The sequence below is a fragment of the Heterocephalus glaber genome, unplaced genomic scaffold (genome assembly GCF_053883595.1).
Source record: "Heterocephalus glaber isolate CG9 unplaced genomic scaffold, H.glaber_assembly_v1.0 deba00001547, whole genome shotgun sequence".
NCBI classification, from domain to species: Eukaryota; Metazoa; Chordata; class Mammalia; order Rodentia; family Bathyergidae; genus Heterocephalus; species Heterocephalus glaber.
This window is the reverse complement of record NW_028258340.1, coordinates 1119386-1141510: the sequence shown is the minus strand read 5'-3', so window position 1 is coordinate 1141510 and position 22125 is coordinate 1119386. Positions and strand designations below refer to the sequence as shown.

Sequence of the window (22125 nt, the reverse complement as noted above, 5' to 3'; positions counted from 1 at the left end):
TCGATTCCCAGTACAAAAAAAAAAAGATGGGTAATCTTGGATCTGTATTCCTACTGTCTGCGTGGTTACCCATCTGTCAGGCTATACTAGAACACAAACCATTTACATGTGTTTGAAGTTGACAAATGCTGCCCACTAATATTGTTGCTTCCTTGACAGTGGAGGTCTGTGGGAGGAAGTGCAATTTACAGGTGAAAAGCACAGGCCTAGAGCCCAATTTACAGGCTTATTGTGTCTTTAAGACCTTTAGGATTTGGGGTGCGGGGGGGGGGGTTCCTTGGTTTTTTGTTTGTTTTTTTGAGACAGGGTTTCACTATGGAGTTCAAGCTGGCTTCGAATTTGGGCTCTCTTCCGGCTTCAGCTTCAGCCTCCCAAGTGCTGGGATTACAGGTAGGACTTTCTTTCTTTCTTCTTTTGAGCGAGTTTCCTGGAAGGGAAAAAGGTTTGAGTAACTTTTGTGTCCTGAAGCTACAGTTTTTCTTAAAAGTACAATTTTAAAATTCTGATTTTCCTTGTCACCTTTTTACCTATGGTTATTTTTTCAATCCTACCTCAGATGTGTCACTTTGGAGGTGTCCTAAAATTGTATTTTCACATCTGTAAATAGGAAAATGGGAGTGTAATTGTCTTAAGTACCTCCCATGGCCAACAGAAAATCACTGAGGCTCTAAGTACTGGTTCTTCTAAATTATTATCCTTAAGCTTTGAGCTGACCGAGGAACACTGTATATAGCTCACTGGTACAGCACATGCCCAGCATGCGGAACACAGTGTGTTCTACCCCCAGCAATACAAAAAAAAAATTGAGCTGAGGTTGCTCCAACCATTTTCTGCTTGCTTTGAGTTTTCTGATGTTGATATCTAGCCCTTCCTCCTTGGTGAATTAAAACTTATAATGTCAAATTGATGGTGCTTTGAGTGTACCAAGGGATTTTTTAGGTTAATCCAAATAGCAGGGAATGGGACACTAGACTGAGATAAATAATGAGATAATGTACAAATCTCAAGTGTAGAACTGTGTGATTTTTGACAGTACACACACCCGAGGAATGCAAGTCTCTATCTGTTTATAGACCATTCTCACTACCCCACAAGTTTTCCTTACTCCCCTTGGCAGTTAATCCCTGCTGCTGTCCCCCAAAGACAAGCACCATTCTGTTTACTTCCACCCTTACTTTAAAAAAAACTTCAGGGCCTGGGGCTGTAGCTCAGTGGTAGATTGCTTGCCTAGCATTCTTGTGAGACACTAAGTTCCATCCCCAGCACTACAGAAAAAAAATTGTAATCTTGTAAACTTGAGCAAGTATAGATTCAGGTGGCAGAATGAGGAATACATTTAGGCCTGGGATTTAGCTCAGTGATTCTGGCGCCTGCCTCAAAAGTGCAAGGTCCCCAGTTTGATCACCGGTACCAAAAAAAAAAAAAGAAAAAAAAAAAAGGAATGTACTTAGGCTCTCCGTGGGGAATGTGAAGCTGAGGACTGCTCAGGATCGTTTTTTTTCCCTATGATTTTAAAAAATAAATTTTATTTTATCCCATTCCCCTCTCACGCGCCCTCCCCTCCCTATGTACAAAAGCTTTGTTTCCATTTTTCCCTTCTATTTTTCACTTTTTTTTCTTGTCCCTTCCTTCCTTTCTCCCTCCCTACTCCCTTGTTCCCCTAAATACAGTCTTTTCTCTTCTGCACCAAAAACGTTTTGCAAGAGCTGGCTTCCAGCCATCAGGGTCTTCCCGACTGGGTAGAAGGAGGATTTGTTTAATTGCTTTGTTCTTTCCTTTTTAAATCCGTTTGTGTTTAACCAGACCCAGTTCCAATCTGTTAAGCATTTTAACAACTTTTGTTTGTTTGTTCAAGTAAAAGATAAACTTTAGATATCCTAGTTCAAACTCCAAAGTTTAGGTTCACTGTGCCCCCGCCTCTCCACTCCCACCCCCACCCCTCCCCGTCCCTGCCTGGAGTAGCTTTGCGGGAATTCTTCCAACTGTAGGAGCAGAGGGGTAGCCTTTGGAGGGAGCCGGGGGAGCAAGCCCAGTGCCTTGCTCCCAGGCCTGAGGCCATCCACCTGCCCTGTCACTGTGTTCCAGGGAGTTTCCCTTTCCCCGAAGTCCTTGTGCCTGACCTTGCAGCCACCTGAGAAGTCACAGGTCTGGTGAGTGCCCTGGTTGGACGGGCCTCCTGCCAACCTCATCCCCAGGCGAGGGCGGAGCGAGACCCAAGGGCCCATTCTCCCAACCAGGACCAGCCAGGAGGGCGACTGCCCTGCGCCCACCCCCCCCACCCGGAGAACCCTCGCGGAGCTCCTACAGGCTGGCCTGGGCCCCCGCAGCAGAGTGAGGCCCGCGCTAAGGATGAGACGGGTTTAGCCTTCAGCTTCCCAGTGTCTTGCCATCACTGTCACCTATGCAGTCGCCTAGGCCGCTGCAGCTTCTGGGCTGATGGATGACTCAGACTGTGTGAAGACTGCTCACCTTCGCAGATACCCCAGGTGCAGTACGGGCCTGGCTGCCTTTCTCCTCTCCCAACCGCCCCTTTGCAGCTAGGGCCTGGTGCAGAAATGGGACATTTGTCAGCCTCTGACTTTCGTGACAGGCAGAGCAGTGGGGTTAAAAGTCACTATTGAAAATGGAGCGTCTGATCTTGGGTCTTATCTAAGATTGATTGCATGAAGGCCTTTGGAGTCTGAGCCAATTTTTACCATCCAATGAACATTCCCAATGCGATGAGGCTAACAGTCAGTATTTGAAACAAGTTTTAGATGTGTGTGGGTTTTTGTTTGTTTTTTTTTTTTTGGTACCAGGGATCAAACTCAGGTCCTTGTGCTTGTGCAACAGGCGGTGAAACCACTGAGCTAAATCCCCGGCCCATGGGGGGGGGGTTTGTTTGTTTTGTTTTGTTTTTTAAGTGTAGTTTACTGAGGGAATTTTTCTTCAGATGGGGTGTGAGGCAACCTCTTACTATCTATAGGCTGGCCTTGAACTTCCTACCTAGGCCAGACTATTGAAAGAAATATTAGACCAAAGATCATTTTCCTCCCCTCTCTCACATTCATTTGTCCACCCATGTGTGGGACCACTTAGTTAAAGCAGATAGATAATTGGGCAAAGCCCACAGGTGCCAGCAATTTTTACCAACTGGAAACCTGCCTTTTGAGAGCAGAGTAGGGAAAAGGGAAGGATACTATTAAAAGTTGCCTGTCTCCCACATTGCATTCTTTTTTTTTTTCAGTAGCAAAACATTTATTGGTACATTTTAGGCATACATAATGAGAACACTTATCGCAGGGAATTTGTACCTGTACATGATACATCCCACCTCTTTTTTTCCCTTCCCCTTCCCTCAAGCCCCCTCTCTTCCCTATGTACAAAAGCTTTGTTTTCATTTTTCCTTCTATTTTCTTGTCCGTTCCTTCCTTTCTCCCTCCTTCCTCCCTTGTTCCCCCTCCCCTTTGAATATTTTCTTCCCATTTCCCAATATCTATCATACATTTTAGTCCTTATCTCCACTTTTGGTTTCTCACACCAGAGAAACAATGTGGTATTTAAACATACGTGTCTGATTTATTTCACTTAAGAGTATGGTCTCAAGGTGCATCCATTTAGGTAGAAATGTCTCAAGCTCATCCTTCTTTATGGCAGAGTAGTACTCCATTGTGTTAAAAAAAAAAACCCACATCTTCTTTATCCACTTGTCAGTTGATGGGCATTTGAGCTGTTTCCAAGATTTAGCTATTACAAACTGTGCTGCTGTAAACATGGGTGTGCCTATATCACTGTGATATGATGCTTTTAATTCTTTCGGGAAGATACCAAGAAGGGGAATAGCTGGGTCAAATGGAACCTCTAGTTTTAGTTTTTTGAGAAATCTCCACACTGACTTCCACAGTGGTTGCACCCGTCTACACTCCCACCAACAGTGGAGTCTCACATGGGATTTTTATCTCATCTGTTTTTGTTTTTCTTTCCGATAATTCTTTTTCTTCTCCTAATTTACTGGTCACAGTCTCTGGGCCTAAAGTCCTAGAATAGAATGTTCCTTACTTGTGGCTTTAAAGACTCCTTGCCATACTGGCTCCATGCCTTCCCAGGTGGTGCCTAGCAGTTGTTCTTTTCTCCATTCCTTCCATGTGTGAATTTGGAAATGGATGGGGGATGTTGCTAGGGATGGAACCCAGAGGCTCAAGAATGCTAAGCATGTGCTCTGCTGCTGAGGCACACCTCCAGCTCCTGGATGTTAGCTCTAATTTAGTGCATTATTACTGGTGAACAGATTTCTAAAAATACAGATCAGGAAGGCCCTGGCCTCCAAGGAGATCAATAGCACTGATAGGTAGAGGAAGAGAGGACAGCAGGAGAAGGTGACCTGTAGACACCCAGAGGAGCCACCAATGAGGGAGCTGCCTGCCCCCTGACCATCCTTGGGGGCCAGGGTACTGGCATAAAAGGCAGCCTTGCACTCTCCGAACAGCCAGTTCTCTGAGGATCACCAGCACCAAGGTTTGGGTGTCAGAGTAGTCACTCTTCTTTTATAAAGACAGCTTGAAAAAAACCCTCACTGGTAAGTTGATTGAAGATGTCTCCTGTTATCTCCTATCAGCTCTTTCTTCTTCCTCCTCCATGTCTCCTCCTGTCACATTGCTTACCTTATTCTGACTTTGGGAAAGCAAGCCCAGCTTTTCCAGTTCTTATCAAACACAGCCATACCTCTGAGAGGTTGTGGGTTGGGTTTCAGACCACTGTGATAAAGCAAATTTCAAAAGAAAATGAGACACAAGGTTTTTTTTGTTTTTTTGGATTTTTTTGGTACTCGAGATCGAACTGGGGTCCTTGCGCTTGCGAGGCAGACGGAACCACTGAGCTAAATCCCCGGCCTGAGACATAAGTTTTTTGGTTTCCCAGTGAATATCACAGTTATGTTCATACAACACAATGGTCTATTAAGTATGTGGTTGCATTGTACTGTAAAAATGTACAGACCTTAATTTAAAAAATATTTTATTGCTTAAAAAAATGCTAAGGATCACCTGGGCTGTTGGAAAAATGGTGCTTATAGACTTGTTCAATGCAGGGTTGCCACAAACCTTCAATTTATAGAAAAAATGCAGTATCTGCAAAGCACCATAAAATAAAGTATGCCTGAGATTTTTACCAAGGTCTCAAGCTAGGTATGGTGCTGAATTGGCTGAATGTAATTCAACTTCACTTGATCTCTGTTATCTTCAGTAGGTGGCTGCATGACAATGTCTTCCATTAAAATTGAGTGTGTCTTGCCTGAGCACTGCCGGTGCGGTGAGTCTCCAGTATGGGAGGAAGCGTCCAACTCTCTGCTCTTCGTAGACATTCCTGCAAAACGAGTTTGCCAGTGGGATTCACTCACCAAGCAAGTGCAGCGAGTGACGATGGGTAAGCAAAGGCCTGACTCACATCTTTGCAGTCAGGCATCTTTTCCCAGGGAAGGAGCAGTCATCATGCTTGTCCTTCCCCTGGGATCTCCTTATTAAAGCATACTGAATATGCTCTAAGACCTTTTGGCTTGTCATGCTGTCTGTGTCGCACTCCATGTCCTCCCACTTTGACCCAGGAGTAAGTGTTAGATCACCAGTACCTTCCTCATCCTCTTCCAGTGAGGAGAAACACTCCTAGTATCTATCTGTCCTTGACACCTTCACATAACAGCATTGAAATTTGAAGACTACATTAGTGGCACACCAAAGGTCATCTGCCTTGGGTCAAGCCAAGACCTTAATTTAAAGAAAAATAAATAACAAGTTTATCTCTTCTTTGTGTATGAAAAGGTCGTTTGCATGTGAAGAGGTCAGAGTATAGCTCAGTGATAGAGTACTTGCCCAGCATGAGTTCCATTCCCCAGCACTGGGGGGATAAAGTAACAACCAGGCCTATAAAGATAGGCACTTCACTGCACAAATGTAGAATTCTGATGGAATCCTGTGTGCATTTCAGTGTGATTTCATTTAGGGCCCTGTGGTTTCCAGAGAAGGAGTCTATTGCTTTCTATGGCTCAAGGCAATGGGCTGATGTGATTAGTGATAGAGAAAGAAGTTTCTTTTTATTTTATTGTGTTCATGAGAATAAGATACCAGGAATTCCTGTAATCTTGGGAATATACAAGAATTCCTGGTATCTCTTCCCATGAATCCAATTAGGGACCACAGTCAATCTCTCTCTGTCTCTGTCTCTCTCTCTCTCTCATCCTAGGGATTGGAACCCAGGGCCTTGCATTTACTGTGCCAACTGAGCTACAGGCCCAGCCTCCTAGAAACAGACTTTTTTCCTAGCAGTATTAGTGATTGAACTCAGAGCCTTTGCACTGAGTTACATCCCCAGCCCCTTTTGTATTTTTAAATTTTCAGACAGGGTTTCACCAAGTTGCCCAGGCTAGGCTTGAATTTTCCAGCCTCCTGTCTCAGCCTCTCAGAGTCCTGGGATCACAGGCGGTGCCACCACACCCAGCTTGGGAACAGCTTTTTTACTAGGAATCTGACTGCTGCTGGAGGCAAAGTGACTGTGGCCTCTGAGAGCAGAGTGGAGTATGGACCCATCGCCTTCCCTAGTATGTTCCTTCCAGCATGTACACCTGCCTACCCTAATCTGAAAAATGCCTCTACCAGCACATGAGAAGGGCTGGTGGTGTCCACAGGAGCTTGGAAAGCTACCAGGAGGAGTCTCAAGCCACAGAGGTCCTTGATGAAAGTGCAACCCTCCTTGTAGTGTCCCACACATTCCCTGGGAGCCTCAATGGCTTGAATCAACCTCTGAGCAGAGCTTTGAGCTAAGAGCACCCAATACTTTGCACTGATTAGGTGCTTTAGGAAATTTCTGATAAATTTATTTCCTATGACTGTTCACCCTGGTAATCAATCTGTCCACTTTAGTTTTTTGGGGGTAGGGTGCTGGGGATCAAACCCTTAGCTTCAAACATGCTAGGCAGGGGCTCTACCACTGAACTACAGCCTCAGCCCTAATCTCTCCACTTTTTTTTTTGATACAGAGTCTCACTATGTAGTTCAGGCTGGTGTTGAACTCACTATGTAGCCCAGGCTGGCCTTGAATTTGAGGTGATGTTCCTCCCTCAACCTCCTGAGTGCTGGGATTATGGGTGTGTGCCACCACACTTAACTAATCTCTTCACTTTAAAAAAATAGTTTTTAGGTCTGGGGGTTTAGCTCAGTGATAGAGTGTGTGCTTAGCATGTACAATGACCTGGGGTTTAATCACCAGCACCCCAAAAATATTTTCTTATATATAGAGAAATAACAAGCTCAGAAAACCTAAAATTTCAAAATACAAAATGTAGTAATATAATGAAGAGATGTGATTACATTATCACTGCATCTACATTCCTATTTATTTTTCACCATGATTCCTTCCAAAGAAGATTTGAGAAACAATTTTCAATTGAATACGCAAAAAAGCCCCTTTAAAAACATAAGAGTTAGGGCTGGGAATGTGGTTCAGTGGTAGAGCACTTGCCTAGGATGCAGAAAGTCCTAAGTTTCATCCTCAGCACCACAAAAAAGACAAATATTATATTAGAAGAGGAGAGCAATGTTATAAAACCTAGTTGCTGGAAATAAATACAGTTTGCATCTGTGAACTCCCTGGAGATCAGATAATTTGAGCATAGCACATTCTGTGATGACCCCTGGTGCCCTTCGATTAGGAACCACTCCTCTGAACTTGATGTGGCACTTGCTCCAATGTATTGCAGCTGCTGTGTGGTTTGTCCTTTTTTTTTTTTTTTTTTTTTTTTTGAGAGACAGACAGAGTCTTGCTATGTTCTAAGCTGGCCCAGAACTTGCTATATAGTCCATGGTGGCCTTGAAATCTTCATCCTCCATGCCTCAGCCTCCCTCTGCTGCAGCAGCTGCTGTAGTTTGACTCCTCCCCTCTTTCTCCCAGGAGCCTGGGAACATTCCAAAGAGTAGGATTGTATTCAACTTTCTGGATTTGCTGCCTAGAACAGTGCACAGAGTTAACACTCAACAAATATACAAGGTTAGGGCCGGGATTTAGCTTAGTGGTTCCGGTGCCTACCTCGCAAGCATAAGGTCCCGAGTTCAATCCCTGGTACCAAAAGAAAAAAAAAGTAAAATAACAAATATACAAGGTTATGCAGGCTTTCTTATTCAACAAGGAGAAATAGCACACTCCCATTGTCAAAAGTGCTGGGCTTGGGCCAGGGATTTAGCTCAGGGGCACCGAACCTGGGTCCCAAGCGCAAGGTCCTGAGTTGGATCCCAGGTACCGCCCCCCCCCCAAAAAAAGTGCTGGGCTTCTCTCAAAGATGTTAGGTGACAAGATGGCCTCAGTGTGCTACTCAGCCCCTGGACTGTGTACCACCTTCTAAAAACTACTGCTTTTGACTCTACAGATGCCCCAGTCAGCTCAGTGGCTCTTCGCCAGTCAGGAGGCTATGTCGTCACCATTGGAACAAAGTTCTGTGCTTTGAACTGGAAAAATCAATCAGTAGTAGTCTTGGCCTCCGTGGATCAAGATAAGAAGAACAATCGATTTAATGATGGAAAAGTGGATCCTGCTGGGAGATATTTTGCTGGTATGGTCTCTTTTTAGCCCCTACTTTGTTCAGCTTTGCAAGAAACACTATGATTTAGAAAGTTCTGACTGCTATAGTAGTCAAAGTGTTATTCAAATGAGTTTCGGGTTCTTTTTTTTTGCAGTGCTGGGGATTGAACCCAGGACCTCATGGATGCTAGGCAAGCGTTCAAGCCCTCAGCTATGCCCTCAAGCCTTTTCTTTTATTACTGCTTGCGTAACTTGTACCACTAAAAAAAAAATCCTATGAGAAAATCTTGCTAGATATTCTTTTCAATTCTGTCTCTAGCAGAAACTAAAATCTATATGGTGTTTTTGTGGCTTAAATTAGTTTTTTGTTTTTGTTTTTGTGTTGGTACCAGAAACCGAACTCACGACCTTGCGAGGCAGGCACTGTGCCACTGAGCTAAATCCCTGGCCCTTAAATGAGTTTTAAATACAGAGATTTTGTTGTTTAAATTGGAATTTCTTTTTTTGTTGTGCTGGGGGTGAAACCCAAGGCCTCAAGAATGCCAGCCAAGTACTCTACCCCCATCCCCCATAAACTGAAAATAATTTCAAATTTACAGAAAAGGTAAGAATAGTACAACTATCATCCACATACCTATTGTCACCTGTTGTTAACATTATGTTCCCCTAGCTTTAACATTTGTTCTCTATGTCTAAACATAATTTTCCCCAGAATCATTTGAGAATAGGCTGCATATATATCATGTGCCTCTACCCTGAAGTACTTCTGGGTGAGATTCCCAAGAAAAAGGGGTACTCTTACATGACTACAATATAGTTATCAGCTAAAAGAAGTTTAACGTTGATAGACTAATTTTGTCCGACATATTGTCTATATTTGAGTTGTGTCTATTAATTGAATAATGTCCTGTATAGAATTTTTCCCTCCCATAAAGGATCCAGTCTAGGATCATGTTTTGTACTTACATATTTTATCTTTTCATCCTCTTAATCTGGAACATTTCTGTGGCCTTTCTTTGTTTTTTGTGACAGAGACATTTTGAAAGGATATGGTCTCCCCAACCCTTTAATGGAACATTCTTCATTTTGTAATTGTCTGATGTTTCCTTGTGGTTGGCTTGATATTCTACAGTACATTCTTGGCTAGAATACTGTGTAGGTGATGCTGTGCCCTTCTCAGGGTAACCGATCTGAAGGCATATGATGTCCATCTGTCCCACATTGATGATGTTAATGTTGATGACCTGGTTAAGGTCCTGTCAGATTTCTCTACAGCATAGTAACTGTTTTGTTTTGTTTTGTTTTCAGTAGTGAGGATGAAACCTAGGGCCTTGCACATACTAGGAAAGTGCTCTACCACTGAGCAGAACCTTTTTAATTTTTTTATTTTTAGCTAGGTATGATGGTGCAAACCTGTAATCTCAGCACTCAGGAGGCTGAAACAGGAGGATCACCGCAATTTCAGGGACAGGCTAAACTGCGTACATACTAAGACCCTGTTTCAAAAAAAAATTTCTTTTTAATTTTTGAGACAGGATCTTGTTAAGTTGCCCAGATTGGCCTCAAACTCAAAATCCTTTTGCCTCAGCCTCCCAAACAGCTGGGATTACAGACCTGCATCATCACACCTGGCCCTGTTTTTTAATTGTCACTTATAAGAATTTGTGGAGTTTGTTATCTACTGTTGTGTAACAAATTACCCTGAAACTTAGTGGCCTATCATAACAAATATGTATTAGCTCACATAGTCTCTTAAAGTCAAGCTAGATGGTTCTAGTGCAGGCTGTCTCACAAGCTGATAGTCAGGGCTGTCAACTGGGTACCTGAAGGATATGCTTCCAAGTTCATTCCTGTAGGAAGGAAGCCTCATTTCCTCACCATGTGGGCCTCTCAGTAGGGCTGCTCAGGACATGACTTTTCTTTTCCCAGAGCTAGTGATGAGAGGGAGAGGAAAACGGAGAGACTCAAGATAGGTAAATCTTAGAAGTGACATACCATCAATTCTGCCCTGTGCTGTTGGTCACATAGATAAGGATGGGAGGCCAGAGAAGACTGTACGAAGCTGTGAATCCTGGGAGGCAGGGAGCTTTAGGTGTGATCTTGAGGCTGGCTATGGAGAGATTCATTAAGTCCACATAAATACTCTGGTCCTTAACCAAATTTCTCCTTAGGTTTTATATTCACTGTTTTTTATTTATTTATTTTTGAGACAGGGTCTCACTATGTAGTTCCAGCTGGCCTTGAACTCGCTATATAGCCCAGGTTGACCAAGCCTGGCTTATATTCACTGTTAATTCTTGCCTGAATGAAACTTTTTTTTGTGGTGCTACAATTGAACACAGAGCCTCACACATGCCAGGCAAGAGCTCTACCACCAAGTAACATCCTTGGCCCATTTAATTTTTTTTTTATTTTGAGACAAGATCTTGCTAAATTGCCAAGACTGGCCTTAAACATGTGATTCTCAGGTGGGCATGGTGGCACATACCTGTGATCCCAGCACTGGAAGGCTAAGGCAAGAGGATTAGGGGGAGTTGGAAGCCAACCTGGGCTACACAGTGAGTTCAAGGCCAGCCTGAACTACATAGTGAGACCCTGTCTCAAAAAACCAATAAACAAACAAACAAACAAACTTGTGATTCTCTTGCTTGAGCCTCCTGAATTGCTGGGATTATAGGCATGTACCACTGCACCCAACCTGGTCATCATTTTCTGCAAGGCAGATAGTGCAGAGAAATACTCATTGAGTCAAACCCACCAGTCCTGTAGGAGATAATTACTAAGTGATTACCCTTCTTCCCAGGGAGGGAAGGTCTACCCTGTCTTGCTTGCTATTCAGCTTTCCATTTTTAGTCCATTTTCTTCTTCTAACTTGCTTTTCTTGTTTTTTGTTTTTTGTTTTGTACCGGGGATCGAACTCAGGACCTTGTGCTTTTGAGGCAGGCGCCGGAACCACTGAGCTAAATCCCCAGCTTTTAACTTGCTTTTCTTTCAGATGAAATGTGATATAATAGATGAGCTTTCCAGTTTCTTCATTATAATCAGATTCTTCTCTGTCCCCTGAGATCCCACTAAAGTCCATCTAAGTGATTTTTTTTTTTTGAAATAAGGTCTTTATATAGTCTAGGGCTGTCTTGAAATTGCTATGCAGCCCAGGCTGGCCTTGAACTCATGATCCTCCTGTCTCAGCCTCCTGAATGCTGGGATCACAGGTGTGTGCTACCACACCCCACCCCATTTAAATGAATACTGAATAATGATTCCAACAATGAAATATTCCATTCTCCTGCTGGTGTGTGGAGTGTTTTATAGGTACTGGTATAAATCAGAATTCAGTTGGCTGACAGCATTCAGTTCTTTTATATCTTTGCTGATTTTCTGTTTACTGATATTGATTGCTGATAGGGATATTGATAGACTCCAGACAGAGGAATATTGATAGGCTCCAACTATAAGACTATATTTTTCTATTTCTCCTTTCAGTTCTGACATCTTTGTGTATTTTGAAGCTCTGTTGTTAAACACATACACATTTAAGATAACTATATGTTCTTAGTGAATTGACATTTTCAATATGTAGTTACCCTTTTGTCCTTAAAATCATTATTCCTCTATATGTGATGTATCATTTTTTTCTTTTCATTCATTTTTTTGATTGCTTTCAAGCATTTTTTGCTTGACTTTAGTTTTCAGTAATTTGGTTACAGTGTGTCTGGGTTTGGGTTTCTTTGTGTTTATCCTGTTTTGGATTTGTTCTGCTTCTTGAATCTAGTTTTATACTTTTCACCAAGCTTAAGGAGTTTTGAGCCATGTAATCTTCAAATTTTGGGGGCGAGTGTACTCTTTCCTCTGGGAACCCAGTTATGCATTGGGCCTTTTGTTGTTGTCCCATGGATGCCTGAGGCTCTGTTCCTTTTTCCCCCAATCTTTTTTTCTCTGCCATTCAGATTGTGTAATTTCTATTGATCCATCATCAGGTGCACTGACTCTTTCCTCTGTCATCACTATCCTACTAATGATGAATAGATCCAGTGAGTCCTAAAATTTCTTTTCTAAAATTTTCATTTGAGCCAGGTGTGGTGGCACAGACTTGTAATCCCAGCACTCAGGAGGCTGAGGTAGGAGGATCGCAGTGAATTCAAGGCCAGCCTGGGCCACATAGTGAGACCCTGTCTCTAAATAAATAAATAAATAAATAAACAAACAAACTTTCATTTGGTTTTCCTTCATATCTTCTACTTCTTTGCTGTCATTTTCTAGTTTGAGTTTTGTTTCAAGACTGTTTATAATAATTTAAGTTTCTATGACAGTTGCATTAGTCTTTGACAATTCCAACATCTATGCCATATCATTTTCAGCATTTGTTGATTTCTTTGATTTGATTTGTTGATTTTTTTTACACAAGTTGAGATTTTCATGCTTCTTGGTGTTTCCAAGTATGTGAGTATTAGTAGGAGATAGGAAGAAGTATTAGTAGGAGAAGAAGAAAAAGAAAAAAGGTTTATGTTAGCTTGTGGTTCCAGTTCATGATCAAGTGGTCCCATTGCCTTAGCAAGGCAGCACATTATTGTGAGAACAGAGTGGAACAAACTGCTTACCTCACGAGCCAGGAAACAAAGGGCAACTGGACCTGCCAGTCCTACAGTCCTCTTCAAGAGAATACCCCAAGTGACCTAAGGATTGCCCACAATACCTACTAAGGATTCACAGCACCTCCCAGTAGCAGTACTCTGGAGACCAAGCCTTTAACAGTGGACCTTTGGGGGCCACTCAGTATCCAAATTACAGTGCCAAGTAATTTTTTGAGACAAAAATCTCACTATGTATCCTAGGCTGGCCTCAAACTCATGATCCTTCTGCCTAACCCCCCAGAGTGCTGGGATTACAGGCATGTGCCACCACGCCTAGCTTTATTTTATTTTACTTTATTTTATTTTATTTTTTGGTACCAGGGATTGAACTCAGGATCTTGTGCTTGCCAGGAAGGCACGGTGCCATTGAGCTACATCTACAGCTAGCCTTTTTTTAAAAAAATAGTTGACCCCAAGGAATGCTGAGCTACATCCCCAGTCCTTGTTTGTTTGTTTGTTTGTGATAGTCTTGCCTAAATTGTCCAGGATGGCCTTGAAGTTTAAGTCCATCTCCCAAGTAGCTGGGATTATAGGAATTCTCTCCTGCCTCAGCCATACCTGGCAGCAATAGAGTTAAAAAAGAGAAAAAAATAGAATAAGCATTAGGCATGGTGGTGCACACTTGTAATCCCAGCACTCAAGAGGCTGAGGCAGACAGATCGCTGTAAGTTCAAGGCTAACCTGGGCTATATAGTGAGTTCAAGGCCACCTGAATTACATAGTGAGACTATGTCTCAAAAAACCAAAAACCAAAACAAAACAAAACAAAAAAACGGAATAAAATTACCAGGTATGGTAGTTCACACCTGTAATCCCAGCAATCTGGGAGGCTGAGGCAGGAGGATCTCGATGTTGAACTTAACCCAGGCAACTTACCAACTTAGTGAGATCCTGTCTCAAAATAAGAAAACAAAACAAAACAAAGGACTAGGGGATGTAGTTCCATGTGAAAAGCCTGGGCTTAATTCCCAGTACTACAAAATAAAGAAATAAAAGCAATACTGGTTGGATCTCCCCTTTGGAGCTACATATAACTTCACCAAATAAAGAGGAATGTCTTCTTCCCTCAGAGTTTTGACGGCATTAGTTTCCTATTGCTGGCCACTCTCTCTGCTGCCCCTGCTGCAGAATTGTCTGGGGCCTGGGTGCACAAGACAATATTGAAAACGGAGTAGAAAATAACCCTGGGCTTTCTTCCACTCCTTCTGAGCTTCAGGAATTCTGAGTGTGTGTGTGTGTGTGTGTGTGTACATGCATACACGCGTGCAGTGCTGGGGATGGAACTCAAGACCTCTTGTATGCTAGGTGAGTGCTCTACTACTGAGCTACACCCCCAACCCAGGAATTTATTTCTGCTCCTTGAGCCAAATCTAGGGGGTTTCTCTTAGATCTCTGTCTATCTGCACCACTGTACCCCTCTCCAGATTTCAGGCTGTACTGACTTTAAGCTGGAAAATATTGAAGAAGAAAATGAAGAGAGCTCACCACCAATTAGGTGGCACTTCAAATTCTGCTGTTTTTCCCTGAGCTGCATGCTAACACTTTCAAAGTTTTCAAGTAGCTATACCATGAGTACAGGTTTTATAGTTGTGCTCAGCAGGAGAAAATGAGATTGATGCATGTTTACTCTTTCTTATTTGGAACCAGAACTTCTCAGCATAGTGTTAATTTGCATTATAAACAAGATAGTTGTATTTTTTTCTTTTCTTTTTTTCCCCCTTATTTTGGCGGTACTAGGGATTAAACCCAAGGAGCATCGAGCTATATCCCCAGCTGTATGCATTTATTTATTTATTTATTTATTATTTTTTTATTTTTTTTTGGTACCGTGGATCGAACTTGGGACCTTGCGCTTGGAAGGCAGGCGCCAGAACCACTGAGCTAAATCCCCAGCCCTATTTATTTATTTTTGAAACAGAGACTTACTAAGGAGCCCAAGCAAGCCTTGAATTTAATTTAATTTTTTTTTTTTTTGGTACCGGGGGTCGAACTTGAGACCTTGTGCTTGTGAGGCAGGCAGGGGAACCACTGAGCTAAATCCCCGGCTCAGGCCTTGAATTTTAGACCCTCCTGCCTCAGCCTCTGTTATAGCTGGGATTACAGGCATGTGCCACCACACTCAGCAGTAGTCATCATTTTATAAAAATATTAGACCCAGATTGCAACTGTATAGTAATTTCCTTGTTTTAATCCCTGAAAGGATCCCTGGTGCGAGATAAAGGTGCCATACATGGGCAAGATGCTGTGGGGCTGATCTCATGATTTTTGGCTTTTGTAGGCACCATGGCTGAGGAAACCGCCCCAGCAGTTCTTGAGCGACACCAGGGGGCGCTCTATTCCCTCTTTCCTGACCACCATGTAAAGAAGTACTTTGACCAGGTAGACATCTCCAATGGTTTGGATTGGTCCATGGACCACAAAATCTTCTATTACATCGACAGCCTATCCTACTCCGTGGATGCCTTTGACTATGACCTGCAGACAGGAAAAATCTGTATGTACTTTATTATTTTTCTCCATACAGGTGCTTATTGTTTTCAATGCTTGTCACTAGTGAGGCAATTCTCTCTCAACTCATATGCAGAGAGCTTTCCAATATTATTATTGCAATATAATAACAATTACACAGACTTGACTAAGCTGCTGGTCAAACCATTGCCCTCAGCACAATGAAAATATGGTCATCATTGGCCTAAAATAGATAGAACCTTAATCATTTTTCCACCATCACCGGAAGGAGCTCACTAGAAAATGCATCCCGTAGTACCAGAAGGTGACTATAGACAAATAATGTACAATAGAATGAGATAAAAGAGTAGACAATTTGAGTGTGAGTTGGTAATTCTTTTTTTTCGTTTGGTAATACTAGTGATGGAATCCAGGGCCTTGTACGTGCTGGGCAAATGTTTTACCACTGAGCTACACCTCCAGCCCTCTTTTTAAATTTTATTTTGAGAAAGATCTCACCAAGTTGATGAGGCTGGCCTCATACCTACGATCCTCCTGCCTCAGCTTTCCAAGTAGCTGGGATCATAGGCATGTGTCACTGTACATGGCTGGCTAGGTTGCTATTTCTTATTTGTACTTTAATTAATGATAGGCAAGTACTCAGAGGCAAAATGGATAACCTTTGAAAGTGGAAAAGCAAAAAAAGTAGTTACAGGTTGGTTCAATTGCACTGATGTGTTATAAATGAACTATTGTTAGAAACTAGAAGGGCAGGAATTAATCAGAAGAATTTAGAAGAGTTCTTGAAACTGTTAATAGGTGCTGGATCAAAAAAGCAAAACCAATCATAAAAATGACTTGAAAAAAATCATAAGACTCTTCAGCAGATTTAATCAGAGGCAAAATATTCCAGTTCAAATATTTTGCTTTGAAATATGTAGTGCTCATTTTTTATGACCGTTTTAACCAATTTTCTTTATACGTGGTTTTAATTTTCCATTATACTCTTATCTGATTATTGTAGTGACTAAGATTTTCTTTCCTCCTTTACTAGGGATTGAACTCAGGGTCTCATCCCCCTGCACTGCCACTGAACTACATGCCCAGCTTTAAATTTTTTTTAAAATTTCGAGACAGGCTGTAACTGTGTAGCCCCGAGAAACCTCAAATTTACAATCCTCCTGCCTCAGCATCCTGAGTGCTGGGATTACAAGGATGTGCCTCCAACCTCTGACTCCTCCTCTGGCTTTTTTTTCCCACAATACTGAGTATTGAACCCAGGGCCTTCACACTGATCTACATCCCCAGTCTTTTTATTAAAAAATTTATTTTTGTTTTGAGACACAGTCTCACTAAGTGCTAAATTGCCCAGCCTGGGCTCAAACTTGTAATTCTCTTGCCTCAGCTTTCCAGAGTACTGGAATTACAGGCCTGTGCTACCATGCCTAGTTTCCTCCCCTAGCTTTTGTTTGGTTTTTTGTGTACTGTGATTTCTCCCTTTAACCAGCCAGTGGGTCTTGGAATACCCCTCTTTTTGAAAGCAAGCTCTTCTAATATTTAGTCTTGATTTTTTTTTGTTTTTTGTTAGGGTCTCACTATGTAGCCAAGGCTGGCCTCAAACTCGCAGTCCTCTTATCTCAGCCTCCCAAGTGCTGGGGTTATAGGCATGCACCACCGCACCTGGCTTTTAGTCTTGATTTTGGAACATTTCATCAGGCAGAAAAAGAACTCATATGTCTTTCAAGTTTTGTGCATGAACTGTTCAAGTGGCACCATTAGGTTGCCTTTTAGATCTTGGGCTTAAAGCAGGCATTTTTGTAACTAAAACAGCAAAGGTCTAAGTACCTGAAATGGGCCTGCACCATCTCATTCCAGGTCAGCCTCAGCGAGAACTACTGGTGTTTTATTAAGAAGTATCTCCTAGTACTTGGGAGGTGGAGGCTGGAGGATCCCGTGAGTTTGAGACCAGCCTGGGGTACATAGTGAGTTCAACGCCAGCCTGCACTATAAAGCAAGACCCTGTCTCAAAAAAAACATTCTACTCACTTATTTTTCTCCTCCTCTGAAAGCTTAGGCAGATATGTCTGTACCCAAACAAAAAAAGGAAATGAATCTACCCCAAAATATGTGGTAAAAATCCTTTATTCACATGCCAGAGCCTGGACGAGCAGAAGCCATTAGTGTTTATAATCAGTTTGAGAGCCCATTGTCCAATTCTCAGTACTGAGTAGGCTGTTATTTTGTTGTGTTTTTGTTCTTGTTTTTGAACCTCAGCAAACCGCAGAAGTGTTTACAAGCTGGAGAAAGATGAGCAAATCCCAGACGGAATGTGTATTGATACTGAGGGGAAGCTGTGGGTGGCCTGTTACAATGGAGGAAGAGTGATTCGTTTAGATCCTGTGACAGGTAGGCCCACAGCAAAATGAGAACTCCCTGGCATGTCTGGAAAACACCACATACTAGGGAACAAGGATAGCTTGTTAGTAATAAAGAGAGAGAGATCTAGTTAGTGGTCTCAATTGGATAACTTTGAAAATAAAGGCCAAAGATATAGCTGAAAATTTATAGTTAAAATTTCTTTTTCCTGTAAGGAAGACAAGTTAAATACATGGAAGAATTCTGACCTCCACAGTCTTCTTTAAAATGTCTGTGTTTCCCTGAAAAGGGTCCAGAAATATTGCACAGGCTGGAAATTGCTAGAACTAAACATTAAATATTTGGTGATCTAGGGAAAAGACTCCAAACTGTGAAGTTGCCTGTTGATAAAACAACTTCATGCTGCTTCGGAGGGAAGGATTACTCTGAAATGTATGTGACCTGTGCCCGGGATGGAATAGACCCTCAAGGTCTTTTGAAGCAACCTGAAGCTGGAGGGATTTTCAAGGTGATATGGGTCTTTCTTTGTGTGTGTGTGTTGGGGGTGGGGGTGGGGATGAGGTGGCGACTCCTCTGTTAAGTGTCTAAGGGACTGGTGCTTTGCGGTCCTCCAAAACCTAGTTCAATTTAGCATGTTAAGCTCATCACGCTAGACCTAACAACATTTTATTTAGATATTCTAGACCAGTGGTGGTGAACCTATGGGACATGTGCGCCATAGCAGGCTGTTAGTATCACTGAAATCTCTAAAAGTTTTACCATCGCTGTTCTAGACTGTAGGTTATCTGAAGTCCAGGACAATGTTTAACATACTTTGTACAGTATTTTAAAATATTTTTTGTGCTTCAGTGGTATTTGTTGAAATCCTTCACATTAGCATGATAAACTTGGAAACCCAGTGTTTGAAACATGTTTATAAAATCACTTGTTTGTTTTGATGTCATAAGAATACTTTTAGGTGGTTTTTGGTGGGGGAATGAGACAGGCTGAGACATAGTGAGTTCAGGGTGGCCTTGAACTCACTATGTTGCCCAGGCTGGTCTTGAACTCACAGCAATCCTTCTGCCTCAGCCTCCCAAGTGCTAAGATTACAGGCCTGCCACACTACTCCCAGCTATTTTCGGTTTTGTTTTGTTTTTGTTTTTGTTTTTGACAAAAGAACAAACACTGATAAAAAAAAATCAATGACCTTTTGAGCTGAAAAGAAATGTATAAATGTAGAAAACCCCTTCTTAAAAGGGAGGAAGATAATAGAAATACATTCCATTTTTAAAATCTAAATCATAGTGGTTGCTAGTTGGATTATAATCTGTGTGAATAATTGGGTTGGACCATAAATATCTTACTGAGTAATTCTTTTTTTTTTTTTTTTGGTACCGGGGATCGAACTTGGGACCTTGCGCTTGGCAAGGCAGGCGCTGGAACCACTGAGCTAAATCCCCGGCCCCTTACTGAGTAATTCTTTTCTTTCCTTTCCTGTTTTAATACTAGGGATTGGACCTAGGGCCTTCACAGTGAGCTACATCCTCTACCCTTTTTTATTTTGAGACAGGGTCTTATCAAGTTGCTAAGTTGCCCAGGCGAAGGTTGCAATTATAGTACTCCTGCCTCAACCTCCCAGAGTGCTAGAATTACAGGTCTGAACCATCACACCTGGCTAAGTAATTTTTTATAATAGAAAATAAAGCAAGGATAGCAGGGCAGCTAAATATATTCTTATGAATCATAACAATGCTTTAGAAGAATATTTGTGATTATCTTTTATCAAAGTTTCTTTTCTTTTTTCAACAGATAACTGGCCTGGGGGTCAAAGGAATTGCCCCCTATCCCTATGCAGGCTGAGGGACAGGTCTTCTTTCCTGCTGCAGGAAGCTTTGAAGACAACTGGAGAATTCAGGAGCTGAAATTTCAATCTAGTTATAAAAATGAAGCAATGATATTATTAACTGGATTAATTTTAATGTATAATTTGGGAGGTGCTGGAGATTGAACCCAGGGCTTACCACATGCTAAGCATTTGCTCCACCATGGAGCTACAACCCCAGCCTCATTAATTTATAATTTTTCAAAGGCAAGCTGGGCATGGTGGAGCACGCCTGTAGTGCCAGCACTCGGGAGGTAGAGGCAGGAGGATTGCTGCAATTTCGAGGCCAGCCTGGGCCACATAGTGAGTTCAGGGCCAGCCTGAACTATGTAGTGAGACCCTGCCTCAAAAAAAATTTTTTTTTCAAAAGCAGAGAATTTTTAACAGAGGATGACAGGTGGTTTTGATAATACACTATAAGGCCTTCTATAAAAAGGTCTGTAGAGCTGGGCATGGTGGTGCACGCCTGTAATCCCAGCACTTGGGAGGCTGAGGCAGGAGGATTATGGTGAGTTTGAGGCCAGCCTGGGCTACACAGTGAGTTCAAGGCCAGCCTGAACTACATAGTGAGACCCTGTCTCAAAAAACAAAAACAAAAACAGGTCTATAGAAAGGCGAAAGGTTGTTCAACTGTCTCCCAGCCTTTTGATTCTTTGGAAATTGCTCAGAGGGGTTGGAAAGGGACCATACCTGTTCCTTATTCTGCATTCTATACTTACTATATACCTAAATCTTCAAAAAACTAATAAATAGGGGGCTGGGGATTTAGCTCATTGGTTCTGCCACCTGCCTCGCAAGCGAAAGGTCCCTAATTTGATCCCCAGTACCAAAAGAAACCAAACTAATAAATAGGAACTTAGTAATGAATTACTACAATTATGTTCCCTTTTGTTTTCATTTTAATCTTATAAAGTATACCGTGATGCTAATATATCTTGTTATTACTCTTTTTGTTGTTCTTGGTTTTTTTTAACCTGTTATTACTCTTCCTACATGTTATTTTACAAACTAAAATACCGCTGGAGGACGCAAATACTGGTAAAATCCATGGTTCCAACTGCCACCTACTGGATATAAAAGTAATAGATCACTTTGGAAAGATTTATTTGAGTAGCTTTTGAGCTATAATTAGTTTGTACATATTTAAAACAAATGTATCAAATATATACACATTAGTGATACTGACACCACAAACAAGATAATGATTCTGTCCACTACTGTCCTTCTCTCATTGCTGAGACAAAATATCTGACACTCAGAGTTAAAAGAGGAAAGGTTTATTTTGGCTCACAGATTATAGAGGTTTCAGTCCATAGTAAGCTGGCTTCAAGGCAGGGTGGTATGGCAGAGAGGCATCACAGAGCAAAAACAGTCCATGGCAGTGAGGCAGGCAGGCAGAATGCAGCAAAGCAGAGAAGTAGCAGCAGCAACCAGACCTGCCTTTATATTTCATCCAAGCCACCCACCCTTTGGGCAATTCAGCATCACACCCTTAATCTCAGAATCACACACCCTAGATCCAGCCACCTGGGAAAAGCCTCACCTATGAATGCATGAGGCTTTGAGGGAACATCTAGACACAAGCCTAACAAGTACCCACAAAACTTTCCATATGTTCCACTGTAATCTTTCCTTTGACCACTGTGAATGCCTGTTCTGATTTGTTACTATTAATTAGCCTCAAAATTGGGTGGTGTAATTTCTCCAATTTTATTCTTTTTCAAAATTACTTAGCTATTCTTTTGGCCTTCGGTTTTATTTTATTTTTTGGTGCTGGGTATTAAACCCAGGGCCTTGTAATGTTGAACATACATCACTGTGCTACACCCCGGCCCCATTATAAATTTTGTTTTTATTTCTGTACTTCTTTGGTTATTTTTTTCCGTACTGTACTGAGGATTAAACCCATCTCAGAGTCTTCACACTTAGCTACATCTCCAGGATTTTATTTTTTATTTAGAATCTCACTAAGTTGCCCAGGCTGGGCTCAAACTTGCAATCCTCTTGTCTCAGCCTCTCCATGTACTAGAATTACAGGTGTGTGTCATCACTCCTGGTTCCCATTATGAATTTTAGAATCAGCTTGATTATATCTACAAAAAAATCTTACTATAATTTTAATTTGAATTTCTTTAAATCTGTGGAACAATCTGAAAGAATTTACTATTTTGAGTCTTCTAATCCAATCGCTTCTCGGCCTTTTGGCTAAGATCAAGTGGAGTCTTCTAATCCGACATGGCATGTCTGTCCAATTATGTCTTTTAC

General features: G+C 41.9%; 1 protein-coding gene across 5 annotated transcripts; it reads left to right on the top strand.

Annotated features, from left to right (window-relative positions):
* Nucleotides 1-1973: 1973 nt before the first annotated feature.
* Nucleotides 1974-20809, top strand: Rgn (regucalcin). Of its 5 annotated transcripts, none has more exons than XM_087189792.1 (7): nt 1974-2150; nt 5224-5400; nt 8390-8572; nt 15451-15666; nt 17895-18026; nt 18350-18504; nt 19788-20809. In XM_087189792.1, the coding sequence occupies exons 2-7, from the start codon at nt 5232-5234 to the stop codon at nt 19836-19838; spliced, it is 906 nt and encodes a 301-aa protein (XP_087045918.1). In that variant the 5' UTR covers nt 1974-2150; nt 5224-5231; the 3' UTR covers nt 19839-20809. The 5 variants fall into 5 exon arrangements, with proteins under 5 accessions (XP_087045918.1, XP_004871618.1, XP_004871619.1 ...); XM_004871561.3 differs by lacking the exon at nt 1974-2150 and adding an exon at nt 2243-2486; XM_004871562.3 differs by lacking the exon at nt 1974-2150 and adding an exon at nt 2286-2486 and having other exon boundaries at nt 5221-5400.
* Nucleotides 20810-22125: the final 1316 nt, after the last annotated feature.